A 13,726-nucleotide genomic window follows, 5' to 3' on the forward strand; every position below is an offset into this window, starting at 1 on the left:
ATGCTTTGAGCAGAATGAAAGCCATGCTTTTACAGTAAATCGTGCCATTGATCTCTGCACGAGAAACCTTTGAACTTCAAGTTGCAAGGACCTCAACAGATATACAGGCGCTAATCCGTACAAACTGCCCCTGACATTTTTCAGAAATAGTGGGTTGTATCGTAAATATGTCAGATACGAGTGGTGTTGTACACCTATTTAAAACCAAAGGGTCAGGATTCCTTACCACCTTCCAGACTATCCTCTGAGTTATTCCTAACTGTATACACTCTGTATTTGGAAGCATTTTCGGGGGTCTACCTCTGATCCTGCTAGCTATTTCTGGAATCCTGATTGTCGTTTACCTACTTCTCAATGGACGGACCATCCGCCAGCGAGATTGCAAAAGCTCTCCTGGAAAGATGTTACCGGGAGAGCATGATACATCATCTGGGTGCGCCTAGCCTTTGAGAATTACGTGCTTCTTGGTTCCGGTCATTCAGACCAGTCTATGAAGACTGCATCGTACCTGTTTTCCAATGCCTGTTTGGCGGAGGAGAATGCCAGTTGGACATCTGACTGACATCTCTAATGGAGATGCCAGCAGACTTAGACTCCAGGCTGAAACAACTGCGGTCCCATGCTTGACTCTGTCCTCAGTGTATTCCCATCTTAACGCATGGATTCCTCGAGGATCTGCAGATGCCGTTGACAGAGTTGGATTTCAGCTCCACTCTTGGCACCGAGGTATCAAATACAGCAACGGCTGCCTCACCAACAACTGTTGGCAGCACTGACGAGTTTCATCTATGCACACTTGACGTGCTATGCAAGGTACTACAATGTTTGTCCCCTACAACAGCAGGCAACAACAATGTTGTGTCTCCCAGCCAGGACATATAATCTGAATCTGGCTCGGCGTGTGCTGGGAACAATTTCAGTTTTTTCTTTCCCCTTCTTTTTACTCAAAAGAACTTTCTATACCAAAGCATGACCTTCTAAGTACGCTTGCAGTAGTTCAACTTGTGTGAGCGAACTCATTTAGAACTGTGATATGCGTAACTTTACTACAAATGTCATACTTTCACAAAACTCATTTTTCCTTGTTTTTAAGCAGTTTTTAAATGAAATTGTAAAAAGTTTTGAAACATTTTAAATGACTGCTTGATAATTTTATGCACTGACACTGTTATAAATGTGTATCTCAAATGTGTATTATTATTGCTAAGCATAAGGTGAAGAGGGTGTTATATTTCATATCGGTACCCTGATCTAGGTCTAGGGAATATCGTACACTTTCCCAACATCATCTCCCCGTCATTTCATATGAACGAGCCTTGTAATTACATAACTCCAAATAAGGACAGACTGCCTTGTATGGACATAACGCCTTATAAGGACTGTAGCTTTTTATGGACTAGATCTTTCACTTAGTTCTATGTCGAGGATGGGTTTTTCCCAATCGATATTGCTAAGACATTATTAGACATCCTTAGCACATATGAATAATTTATGAGCACACTCTCCAGGAGGTACACTTCACCCCTTCCATCGACGCACAAGGTTTAATCCCCAACGTCATCCTCATACTGAACAATAGGGCACATATGCACATAGACTTTATAAATAAAGCACCTCTTGCTTTCAGAAAGCAGGAGGCAACCGAGACTTCAAGGCCAACACACTGATCAGAGACGCTCGGCTCCGGCATGCCATCGCTCCAGCTGACAGTGGTCTGACGATCTCTTGTAGGGTGTCCAGATCAAGTCCAGGACAAAGTCCCACAATCTCACTATTCAGGTATGGGGGTTTGACTAAATCCTAGTGGGATTCTTAGCTCTTAGACTTAAGCTCTTTGACTTAGGTTCTTAGACGAAGGATCTTTTGCACCTACTCACATGCTAGGTACACTTAGGTACATCTAGACAGGCATCTTAGGAGTACGCATTATATTTCACAAATGCATTTTATATTCATGTATGTGTTCCTGACTATTGCAAAATGGTAGAACAATACTAATTCTTGTGATTCACTGTACTGCTGGTTCTATATCTCTGCTACTGTGTCACAGTTGTAGCAACGCACTTTTTTACATGAGAAGAACAACAGTACACTACATTCTTATTGTATACACACTTAACTGTTTCTTCTGTGTATCTCTCTGAGAGCATAATAAGCAAGCACGAGTGACTGGGTGAAAAATAGCATGTTGTTTCCACGAGTCTGCGGTTATTATGTTCTGAGGTTGTCAGAAACTAATCTCACTGATAACAGGAGATTCTAGTGGCACTGCGAGCTAGCTAATGCATATTCGGTGGGGGGTACAGAGTCAGTTTGCCACCAAGCCCACAGTATATGTTATCCGTAAACAGCGAATGTCCTGCATGAAAGGTTACTATCGGAACTACACTATAGTGGAGGGGTAAAATTTACTATTCCCACTTCAGTCACTGAAACAGTAGAGGAAGTGTTGGATTGAAGAGTGGTAAAATGTACTATTCTAACTCCAGTAAGTATAAAAGTAGGGAAAGAGTTGCATTGCGAAGGGGTAAAATATACTATTCCCACTCAAGGTAGTGGAACAGTAGGCAATGTGTTGGATAGGAGAAGGTAAAATGTACTAATCCCTCTCCAGTCAGAGCTACAGTAGGAAAAGTGTTGATGGTGGAGGTGTTAAAATGTACCATTCCCACCCCAGCCAGCGCAAGATTAGAGTAAGTGTTGGATTGCGAGGTGTAAAATGTACTATTCCCATTCCAGTTAGTCTAAAAGTAGGAAAAGTATAGGATTACGGAGGGGTAAAATTTACTACTCACACTGCAGGTAGTGCAATAGTAGGGAAAGTGTTGGATAGCGGAGGATAACATTTACTATTTCCACTCCACTCAGAGCAACAGAAGCAAAAGTGTTAGATAGCTGTGGGGTAAAATGTACTATTCCTACTCAATTCAGTGCAATAGTAGAGAAAGTGTTGGATTGCGGAGGGGTAGAATGTACTGTTCCCAATCCAGTTAGTGTAAAAGCAGGAAAAGTGTAGGATTGCGGAGGGGTAAAATTTACTATTTCCACTCCAGGTAGTGCAACAGTAGGGAAAGTGTTGGATAGCAGAGGGTGAAATCTACTATTTCCACTCCACTCAGAGCAACAGAAGAGAAAGAGTTAGATAGCTGTGGGGTGAAATGTACTATTCCTACTTGAGTCAGTGCAACAGTAGGGAAAGTGCTGGATTGTAGAGGGGTTACATTTTTACTATTCCCATCCCAGCCAGTGCAATATTAGAGAATGTGTTGGATTATAGGGGTAACATGTACTATTCCCATTCCAGTCAGAGCAACAGTAGGGAAAGTGTTGGATAGCTGAGGGGTAAAATGTATTACTCTCAAACCCACCATGTTCAAGATTAGAGAAAATGTTGGATTGTGAGAGGTAAAATGTACTATTCACACTCCAGTCAGCCCAACAGTAAAGAAAGTGTTGGATAGCGAAGGTAAAAAATTTACTATTCCCACTCCAGTCAATGCAACAGTAGGGAAAGTGTTGGATTGTGGATTTGTAAAATGTACTTATCCTAATTGAGTCAGTGTAACATAGGGAAAGTGTTGGATTGCGGATGGGTTACATTTTACTATTCCCATCCCAGCCAGTGCAAGATTAGAGAATGTGTTGGATTAGGGGGTAAAATGTAGTATTCCCATTCCAGTGAGAGCAACAGTAGGGAAAGTATTGGATAGCTGAGGGGTAAAATGTACTATTTCAAATCTAGTCAGTGCAACAGTAGGGAAAGTTTTTGATTGTCGAGGTGTTAAAGTGTATTATTCTCAAACCCAGCCAGTGCAAGATTAGAGGAAGTGTTGGATTGCCAGGGGTAAAATGAACTACTCACATTACAGTCAGTGCTACAGTAAGGAAAGTGTTGGATAGCGGAGATAAAAAATGTACTATTCCCACTCCAGTCAGTGCAACAGTAGGGAAAGTATTGGATTGCGGGTTGGTAAAACTAACTATTAACACTCCAGTCAGTGCATCAGTTAGGAAAGTGTTGGATTGAGGAGGGGGGGGACATTTACTATTCCCACTCCAGTTAGTGCATCAGTAGGGAAACTGTTGGATTGTGGAGGGGAAAAATGTACTATTCCCACTCCAGTAGGTACAACAGTAGGGAAAGTGTTGTATTGCAGAGGGGTACACAATTTGCTATTCCCTCTTCAGCCAGTGTAGCAGTAGGGAAAGTGTTGGATTGTGGAAGGGTAACATTTACTATTCTTACTCCAGTCAGTGCAACAGTTGGGGAAGTGTTGGATAGAGTAGGGGTAAAATGTACTATTACCACTCCAGTCAGCGTAACAGTAGGGAAAATGTTGCATTGCAGAGGGGTACAAATGTACTATTTCCACTCCAGTCGGGACAAGGTTAGAGAAAGTGTTGGATCGAACAGGGGTAAAATGTACTATTCCCACTCCAGTCAGCGCAACATTAGAGAAAGTGTTGGATTGTGGAGGGGTAACATTTACTGTTCCAACTCCAGTCAGTGTAAAAGTAGGGAAAGTGTTGGATTGTGGAGATGTTAAAGTGTACTATTCACACACCAGTCAAAAAAAAGTCATTCCTGTATTGGAAATTGGGAGAGGTTAGAGTGGAAGAAGTGGATAGATATAAATATTTGGGCATGTGGTTTGACAATAAGTTAGATTGGAAGGACCACATACAGGCACTCAAATCAAAGGTGCTTGCTTCAGTATGGGGCCTTAAACAATTTAAGCAACCAATGGAGGCCCCTCTCTGCAGCCAATTTTATCAGCTTTTAATGCATTGGTACGCCCACAGTTCCAATATGGTGTAGAGGTATTATATATGGGAGGTAAATTGGATTGGAACTTAGAAGAGGGTAAATGCTTCAAACAGCTGCTAGAACTTTCCGCAGCAACAATGATTCAGGCTGTACGAGTGGAATGCCACCTTACATGCTGGAATTTCCAGGGTATGCAAGAAGTATTGAATTTTTGGCAGAGAATGAATGGAGAGGGGCCTGCAAAATAGCAAAACTCTGCAAAAAAGAAATAGAGGCTAATGAACTAAATTGGGCGTCCGAAGCTAGAACCAGGCTAGATAAGTTGTTTGTCAAACTATCCTTAGAACTAGACCAATGGAGGTTGGGGCAGCAGATCCCTACGTCGGCGTTGCGTGCTATTATTAACTTGAAGGCCCGAGAGAAAGATTTGGGTTATTTAAGGAGTAAATCGTCCTCCCGGTTTTTGATAAACGGGTGGACCAATGACCAAACATTCACCTATATCAAGGCCATGCCCAATCCAAAACTTAGAAATGTAATCTTGAGATTTAGAGTGGGCCTGAACCCATGCAACACGGATCGGATGATAAAATCTGCTATGATGAATGAGCAAGGTCTGTGTTCATGTGGATTGCAAGTAAAATGCAATGGCCCACATATTTTGTTGGACTGCTTGTGGTTCTTAGAAGAACGGAAAACATTTTTGAAACCTCTTTTTATTGCCTATGATATTTTTAGTAGAGATCAAGCGCTTAGCTTGCTGATAAATATGAGATTTTTAAATGTGACATGTGCAATGGGAAGATTTTTAATTGCCATACAGGAGTCATTGAAGGATCTGGTTATATAATTTATAAGGAGTGGGGTTGAAATGTGACATTACCTATGCTTGGGGATATTCCGAGGCCATGTTTTCTATGGTGGATGTACAAATGTATACCCAATATAAGTGATCCCTTCCCCTCGCAGATGATGAATTAGGTACTACCTACGGTTTGCATGAGATTCTTTGTTCAATTTTATCAGGATTTTATTGTGTTTTATACTGTTTTAACTTCATAGGGCTTGTACAAATCAGATTTTAATTGTATGTATTGTAGCTCTTTCTTTTGATGGCTATATATGCCAAATAAAAATATAATAAAGGAAAAATCCCCAGTCAGTGCAAGATTAGGGAAAGTGCTGGATTGCAAGGGGTAAAATGTACTATTCCCACTCCAGTCAGTACAACAGTAAGGAAAGTGTTGGATAGTGGAGGTAAAAGATGTACTATTCCCATTCCTGTCGGTGTAAAAATAGGGAAAGTGTTGGATTGCGAAGGGGTAAAATGTACTATTTCCGCTCCAGTCAGTGCATCAGTAGGGAAAGTGTTGGGTTGTGGAGGGGTTAAAACTTACTATTCCTACTCCAATCAGTGGAACAGTAGAGAAAGTGTTGGATTGCGGAGTGGTAACATTTATTATTGCCAATCCAGTCAGCGCAACAGTAGGGAAAGTATTGCATTGCGGAGGAGTTAAAATTTACTATTCCCACTCCAGTCAGGGCAAGGTTAGAGAAAGTGCTGGATTGCAGAGGGGTAAAATGCACTATTAACACTTCAGTCAGTGCACCAGTAGGGAAAGTGTTGGATTATGAAGGGGTACAATTTGCTATTCTCTCTCCAGGCAGTGTAACAGTAGGGAAAGTGTTGGATTGCAGAGGGATAAAATGTAATCACTATTTTTCACTCAAATTACTCATTAAAAAGAAATTCTCCACACTCTTTGAATCTATTGGCATGGCCAGGTTTCTTTGATACCTCTCACTTAGTTTGAACCTCAATGCTGTCCAGGGCCACTTATGAACATAAAAAGGTAATGAGTGGAATGCATGAATTAACCTCAGCTACTGTAGCTACGTTTTGCCTCATTTCAGTCCTTCGTTTTTGCTAATTGGGCCACTCCAAACAAGGGCACTGCACTGAATAACACCGAGTCCGGGGTCACTGAGCCAGACATCTGCTCTATCTTAGGTATCTTCCATAGCAGCATTGTCAATTACACTTGATTCAATCTATGCACATTTTGAAATATATTCTAAGTCTCACTATGGCACATCGGTGTGCAGAAGATAAAGACCAAGGACTCTGTGGCATGAGATACCTTACTGAGAAATTCCTGTACTCTAATCTACGTCAAACTTGTTTGGATTGCGCACTAATCATCAAAACATGCCTGTTTGCCTTGCAATATTTTGTTTTGCATGTAAACTGCCCTCCAAACGCGAAATGATGTCATGCTTTTTCGATGTTTAGCGTGTAAACTGCCCTTCAAACGCAGCATAATGTCATGCATTTTTTGTTTTTGTGTTTAGCACTTAAACTGTCCTTCAAACACAAGATGATGTCGTCATTTCTCAACATGTCCAAACCTATCCTTGAATATGTACACTATTCTTCTGGAGGGTCACAGCCTTATTTACAATGGCAAAAAACATGAACATCTAGACTAGTTTCTTAAAAACATTTATACTTTTTGCCATAATATTTACATGTAGTACTCTTCGAAAATAGCTTACACCCTGGACAGCATTTAAATATATAAAGAAAGTTCCTAGAGTGACGCACACACTGCATAACATATGATTATGGGGTTACTATTTGTGCTGTGAGCTCTGGACATTTCTTTAGGGTGCTTAGCTCTTTTTAGTGTGTGTAGCTCTTGCAAGCACTGCCCAGGCGCAAGTAAACACACTCACAATTTCAACTTCCGTATGAATATTTTTATATTTGAATCACAAAAAAATAGTCAACAAAACACTTGATTATATTTAAAAATGAATCATCCACTTTGAAGTTTGCAGTTACTTTATGAACAAAAAGGGTTTAATTGATTTTTGTTTATAAAGTAACTGTATAGCTTTGACAGTCGGTTGTTTAATTAGGAACATACATACAGATCGCAAACCTTTCCTTTCCACTCAACAAAGAGTTCCAATGTTTCTTAAAGCAACATGAGTGTTAAGGGACATGGAGTGGAAAATGTGGGTGGAAGAAGTGAATCCCATGTCAACTTGATCAGACCAGCGACCCACTCACCAGGCAGCTATGGGCTAAATTCATACCCGAAGACAGTTTGCCAGAGGAAGAATGGTGGCAAAGTGGATAGCACGATTTGTTACATTTACAGTCAATGGCAATGTCTTTACTAGGGTCAGCCTCGCTGTTACAACAGTCTACATGGTGAATTATTATTAAGAATATTTTGCATGAGTGTGCAAAAGATAAGATTTTCAGTTCGTAATAGTCCTGTTGCATTTTATAAGCAACATTGTGATGCTAAATTTTGCATCATGTTGGGTTACACAAGCGTCTGCGCATAACTGAGGACCCGTGGGTGAAAAGTGAGTGGGAAAAGCCCGTACTTACCGAGACTTTTCATTGTAGATTGCTGTCTTGCTGCACTTACTGAATTAAGAAATCGAGAATAGTTTATGTCTGCAAGACAAAAATAAATGATTCTTACATTAAAATGAGCACGTGAAATACACTTTATTTTGCATAAGATGCAGTGAGAATAAGCAAAGGAAAGGTCCACAATTCCTAGCTAGAAGAGGTGGGTCATACCAAAGTACAAAAGAATGGTCTGGTGTGCTTTCCTCCTGGGAGTTATTCACTATGAGATTATGCTGCTGGCAGTGGTGGCTCCTCGAGGTAGTGCTGCGAGGCGATGAGGCGGGCGAGGTGGATGAGGGGTAGTAAACTCCGGAATTGGGCCGAACGGAGTTGAGTAAATAAATAAATAAATAAAACAAATTACATTGTGCACTGCATCGTAGATTTGGCGTTGCAACGTGCGCAATGTATTTTGTTTTGTTTTTGTATTACTTTACTCAACTTTGTTCTGCCAAATTCCGGAGTTTACTACCCCTCACCCTGACCCTCCCCCGCCCGCCCGCCAACCGCAGCACTCCCTCGAGGAGCCGCTACTGGCTGCTGGTTTGTATTGGAGTGAATAATCTGGAGCTTCTGTTTATTACTTTAACACAAATGCTCACGAATTTCAAGGTACTACTTGCAATTTCCAATTTAATGACCTCAATTTCCATTTGTGTTTAGCCCAGATGATATTTCTCTATTTGATCCGCTGCAAGGCCCGATTTCTCCTCGGTTATAAGACCATTGCAAAAGTAATATGCTTTTTATGTTGCCCCAGTTTAGTAAGATATTGACGCCACAATGTCCTGTGGTCATCAGCTTTTGTCTATTGGGCCAAACAGTGCTATTTCAGCAGCAGGGTTTATCGATAGACATCTCAGGGTAAAAAAAATCCTAAAGGGTGCCAAAACTATCTCCCTGACCGCCGGGCCGGTTTTAGCACTGGTGACGCCCTGTGCGACAATCATTTTTGGAGCCCCCACACCACATGACCACCTCTCTTCGGATTCTCTTACTACCACCGGGCAAAGTGCCCCTCATCTCTCCACTTATAAGTTGTTGCTAAACACAGCACCCCCTGCCTGAGGTCAGATCTCCCTCCAGAGATCAGCGGCCACACCGGTCGCCCTGCCCTAAATCCGGCCTGGGCTGACCCACAGGTCCAGTGAATTCTTTTGAGCTATTTTATCATATACAAAGGAGTTTGATGTGGTATTATCGCACATATAACAATATTGTAATCAATACATGTTAGTTCCTTTGAACATCTCATGTGCTGAGCCAGAGAGACATAAAGCTAGGACATTTACTCTCACAGATGCGATACATTATTGTTTAAATGAAGCCAGCACCTGCTATGTCTGTGAGGGTCCCGGTCTCTCTGGTCCAAAAAAACATTATGAATATAAGCACTGCTATATGTAAACCTCTTCTTTCTTCTATCAAACTTTCCTACTGAAAGTATTCATAGAATACCCTTATTGTGGAAACCAGATCTATCCTACATTTAAGAGAACATTTTAATACCTTGAAAAATTATACTGGAGCATTTATAGATTGATGGATTCAGCGCAGACTCCAAAATTGACAGATGCCCCATCTGCTAACCTCACGGTTCCTTCATCTTATTTGGAGGTGGGGAGCCACAGCTGGCTCTGCCATAGGAAACAACATGCTGGTGAACCATACACTCAGGACTGCCAGCTTTGCAATGTTTAAATGGGTGACTGACACAAATAGTGAATCAAACATATTGTGTTTGGTAGGGGTCAGCCCTCGTGTTGAATGGGCCAGCCCACCTGGGAAATAAAATGTAAAAGAAAAATGAAACTGCAAGGAAGTCCTCCCCCTTGGATAAGGGTCGTCGAGCCCCTGTGGCACCAGCACATTTCTTTTTTTAATATATGCTTGCCCAGGTGGGGCGATCGTGCCACCCTCCAGGGGAAAACATCTATTAAAAAAACATGTTGTTAGGGAGTCGGTCCTTCAATCCTTCAAGCATACTGGTCGAACACCTTTGGGGCTATGTATATTTTTTTTAGAAATGTGTGTCTTCTCCTAGGGGTCCGATTGCCCCCATAACCTCCCCCCCGTGAAAAACACAGATTAAAAAAAAATAATTTAGTAAGGAGTTTAGAGAGCGCCCCTTCATCCGTCGGTCTGTTTTGTCATTCTCATTATTCTTCCACCCAGTGCAGCATGGGACAATGGGTCTGGCTACCTGTGCCTTCGGCTCCATCACTGTGAGTGATAGCGCTGTGAAGTTTCACAAGGATCACACCTTTTCCTTTTTCTTCGACCAACAAGTTGAGAGGAGTGAAGATGTTTGCAATTGCTCCAGTTTCCTGATTAAAGGGAACAAGCAGGTTTACAGTACAGAACACAACAATCTGAAGGCCAGGAACTCTTTCCGGTACATTGAACTCATCCACAGGAAAACAGTCGGTGTGGAGCCGACAGCTGATGGAAAAGGACTCATTGTCGTTCTGAAAAAACGAGCATTTCAGCGCTAACCAGTCTCCAGCTATAAAAAAATCACCATTAACAAGAACGGCCGGGCTACCCCGAGCAGAATACGTCACATCCTTCGTAAGAACAACTACAAGAAGGACTTGCGCATGACAGCTCTCTGTCTTGCCAGTGCCATCTTGAGAAGCCAAAAGCCTGTGGTGGTTAAGAAGAAGCATAACAGGGCTACCAAGACTGCACAAAATGTTTCATAATTTATTGAATATAATAATAAAACAAGGATCACACCTGTGTACAAAGTTGCAAGGGCAAATATTAGAATGTGTGCTGTAGACATTTAATCAAAAGAAAACGAGGAACAAGCGGAGCAGGGAGGCCGACAAGATCAATAAAGAGCTGGTCAATTGCATAAAAAGACCGCCAAAATAGAATTGATGAGGAGGACGGTGCTGGAATTATTGAAGGGATCCAGTCACACGTAGCTCCATAATTCCTGATGTAGGGCAACCTGTCTATAAAATTCAGTGGCTCCCTTGACCTCAGACATACCACAGAATATAAGAAACCTGAAGGAATCTGTGTTGTGACACGAAACCAGTATTGGACCATACCAGTAAAAAGCACCCAAGTACAAAAGAGTGACTTGGTGAGGAATACCCTCTAATTGACTACAGAGGTGGAATTTATTCCCTTTTTTATCAACAAGAACTTTGTCCTGATGAAGGTGTTATTATACAAACCGAAACGCTGCGTCGACAACTTGTATTTTATTGCTCTTTATGTGAATTGACACATTTTTAATCTTTTTGTATGGCACTTTAATTTTGTATTTATTAATGCATTGTATGTAATAAATTGTACAATTTCCATATTGATTTATTTTATTCTTTATATGTTTGTACTTATTTTTTGAAATGTGGTTGCTAATTTGTTGATATTTTGAGTCATGAGGGGATATATAAAATAGGTTTTTCCCTTAGGGGAGCATTGGGACTTCTCCCTCTTTGATTACATATCACTCCTTGTCCTAGATTGAACTTGTAAGGAGACCTCCCTTCTTTTTGACAATGCTGTAGACATTTGCCTTCAGGAAAATATTCTTATACTACCCTTATATCACCACGCTACATCATATAGCCCCTCCTTGTCCTCTCTGTACTTATAATTGAATTGTTATGCGTGAACTATTTGATCTTATGAATATTTTACTACCCATGTTTGACTCATGATCTGATTGTTACCTTTCCCTATAACTGTAAAGCGGTCTGATATCCTTCGGGATCTAGTCTGCGCTACATAAAACTTTATAAATAAATAAATAAATATATGGCTCAGCAGCTCCTCCAAACAATAAAGATTTGTGTAAGCCATGACAAATCAAGCATTGGCAAACAGGTCTGGAGATCGCGGCCAGCCTTTTGTCTTGGCAAATGGTTGTTTAGCTACCTGATTTGCTATTGGGGGTTAATATTTGTTGCCCCCGAGCCTAGTTTTTGGCTTTATCTGAATTAAATATGTGTTTTTAGTTGTCTCGTACATAAAATAGCCCCTGCTTCATGTCAGCGCTATAATAAATGAACAGTGCCTGTAGTGAGCTCCCTCTTTGTACTCTGATGTATGCTGTGGTATTGGGTATGTGATGATGCTAATCTTTTTTTATTGTCTTTGGGAAAGCTACAGCTGCATCAATAAGATAAAGGCTTTTTTTTTTTTACTGTTGCACACATCTTACAAACACACACACGCCCACCCATCGTTAAGTGCTGTTAAGCTTTGACACAGACATCTCACAGTTGCACACACCCACAGACTAATTTCAAACCTTACTTCTGACTTCTACATAGGACAATATTTTAGACGGATGCTTTTAGACAATCAGCAGAGATTGCATTTTGGTGGATTACTGCTGTCCAGGCCCTAACTCAAGTTAGGGGGGATAATTCTGAGGCAAGATCAGATACTGAGAGAGCAGCTGAGGGAGGAGAACATTGGGCAGAATTTCAAAGGGATTTTTCAATGGGCAGAGTTCCATCTGATGACTCATCTTCCAGTGAAGATGAGGAACATGGTCATGGAAGTCATAATGTCCTTTTGCAAACACAATCTGTGAGCGGAGGGGCAGTAGCAGGGTGGAGAGCAGGCACGTGCGTATTAATTGACACCTGCTGAGGTGCTGGTTTGCTTCAAGACATGCTCAACAAGAGCTCGTTCACAACCCTTATCGTGGGGGTGTTCATCGTATACGTGCTCCACACCTGTTGGGTGTACACAAAGCCATGCAACCAGCAGACCAGCAACTGCATTCTTCCCTACCTGAGCAGGAGGCCCAAGCTTCAGGTTACGGAATAGCGAGCTACTTGCCGAAAAAGCACTTTGACACCTCTTTGGGGGTAGCAAGCGAGCACTAGAGGAGCTGGGGCTGAGGCGGTCGCACTCTGCGAGGAGCTGGCACTAACTGGGGCCTTTGCCTGCTGTGCGTTGTGGAGTGTGGTGACCGTATTAGAGCTGCTGGGAAGGTGAGGAGGTACCGAGCCTTACTTGTAGCCCGCTGGACGTGCTGCCGGGGGATTTCTGCATAGGCTGCTATGTGACGTGGAGCAGCTGACTGAGCCTGTGGGCGCTGAAGACTGCCTCCCCCACATCTGGAATAGCTGTTTGTACGGCCTGGTGGGGAGAGAGCATCAGCGCTGTTCCAAGGGGCCACATGAACGTGGTGGTGAAGATGGTGCACATAATAGACTACACAGGATGTGCTGATCTGGGGGCCGCCATTTTATGCCGAGGTTGCTGTGACTCTTACTCTGTGCCCACCATCTTGTTGGCCTCGACTGATTCCTGCGTGTACAACTAGCATTCTTTCATTAATCTGTCCAAACCGGCCATTGTTTGCCATCAATGCTGCGGCAGTCCTGGAGAAATGTGTCATTGGAGTGCTTTTGTGTGTGCGTCTGTGCGTGTATGAGGGTGTGTGTGTGTGTGTGCCTGTGCGGTATGTGTATGAGGGTGTATGTGTGCTTTTGCATGTCTGTGCGTGTGATGGTGTGGACATGTATTTGGGTGTTTTTGTATTAGAG

General features: G+C 42.1%; 1 protein-coding gene across 7 annotated transcripts in view; it reads right to left on the reverse strand.

Annotated features, from left to right (window-relative positions):
- The window catches only part of LOC144820011 (kynurenine/alpha-aminoadipate aminotransferase, mitochondrial-like), a 785,209-nt gene that overhangs the window by 614,886 nt on the left and 156,597 nt on the right, over positions 1-13,726 (reverse strand). For all 7 annotated transcript variants that reach the window (XR_013607670.1, XM_078677676.1, XM_078677674.1 and 4 more), the window contains exon 2: positions 8,175-8,243. Coding sequence is in view for 6 of the 7 variants with exons in the window: in XM_078677676.1 (XP_078533802.1) it covers positions 8,175-8,243 (69 nt within the window). In the remaining variant the exon portion in view is untranslated. The remainder of the gene's footprint in view (positions 1-8,174; positions 8,244-13,726) is intronic.

The sequence above is a fragment of the Lissotriton helveticus genome, chromosome 2_1, assembly GCF_964261635.1.
Source record: "Lissotriton helveticus chromosome 2_1, aLisHel1.1, whole genome shotgun sequence".
NCBI lineage: Eukaryota > Metazoa > Chordata > Amphibia > Caudata > Salamandridae > Lissotriton > Lissotriton helveticus.